The sequence below is a fragment of the Rhinopithecus bieti genome, unplaced genomic scaffold (genome assembly GCF_001698545.2).
Source record: "Rhinopithecus bieti isolate Rb0 unplaced genomic scaffold, ASM169854v2 scaffold_56815, whole genome shotgun sequence".
Lineage (NCBI taxonomy): Eukaryota > Metazoa > Chordata > Mammalia > Primates > Cercopithecidae > Rhinopithecus > Rhinopithecus bieti.
In genome coordinates, this window is record NW_016897009.1 from 1 (window position 1) to 754 (window position 754).

General features: G+C 50.4%; 1 protein-coding gene across 1 annotated transcript; it reads left to right on the top strand.

Annotated features, from left to right (window-relative positions):
- Window positions 1-6: 6 nt before the first annotated feature.
- On the top strand, window positions 7-749 carry LOC108525998 (thioredoxin-dependent peroxide reductase, mitochondrial; the record flags this gene model as incomplete). Its single annotated transcript, XM_017866718.1, has 1 exon — window positions 7-749. A coding segment is annotated over exon 1 (711 nt), but the record flags the coding sequence as incomplete, so codon positions are not given.
- Window positions 750-754: the final 5 nt, after the last annotated feature.

The following is a 754-nucleotide window of genomic DNA, read 5'->3' on the forward strand; positions in this document are numbered from 1 at the left end:
GGTCGCTGCCCACCCCGCGGCGCCCGAGTGCACTGAAGATGGCGGCTGCTGTAGGAAGGTTGCTCCGAGCGTCGGTTGCCCGACATGTGAGTGCCATTCCTTGGGGCATTTCTGCCACTGCAGCCCTCAGGCCTGCTGCATGTGGAAGAACGAGCTTGACAAACTTACTGTGTTCTGGTTCCAGTCAAGCAAAATTATTCAGCACCAGTTCCTCATACCATGCACCTGCTGTCACCCAGCATGCGCCCTATTTTAAGGGTACAGCCGTTGTCAATGGAGAGTTCAAAGACCTAAGCCTTGATGACTTTAAGGGGAAATATTTGGTGCTTTTCTTCTATCCTTTGGATTTCACCTTTGTGTGTCCTACAGAAATTGTTGCTTTTAGTGACAAAGCTAACGAATTTCACGATGTGAACTGTGAAGTTGTTGCAGTCTCAGTGGATTCCCACTTTAGCCATCTTGCCTGGATAAATACGCCAAGAAAGAATGGTGGTTTGGGCCACATGAACATCGCACTCTTGTCAGATTTAACTAAGCAGATTTCCCGAGACTACGGTGTGCTGTTAGAAGGTCCTGGTCTTGCGCTAAGAGGTCTCTTCATCATTGACCCCAATGGAGTCATCAAGCACTTGAGCGTCAACGATCTCCCAGTGGGCCGAAGCGTGGAAGAAACCCTCCGCTTGGTGAAGGCGTTCCAGTATGTAGAAACCCATGGAGAAGTCTGCCCAGCGGACTGGACACCGGATTCTCCTAC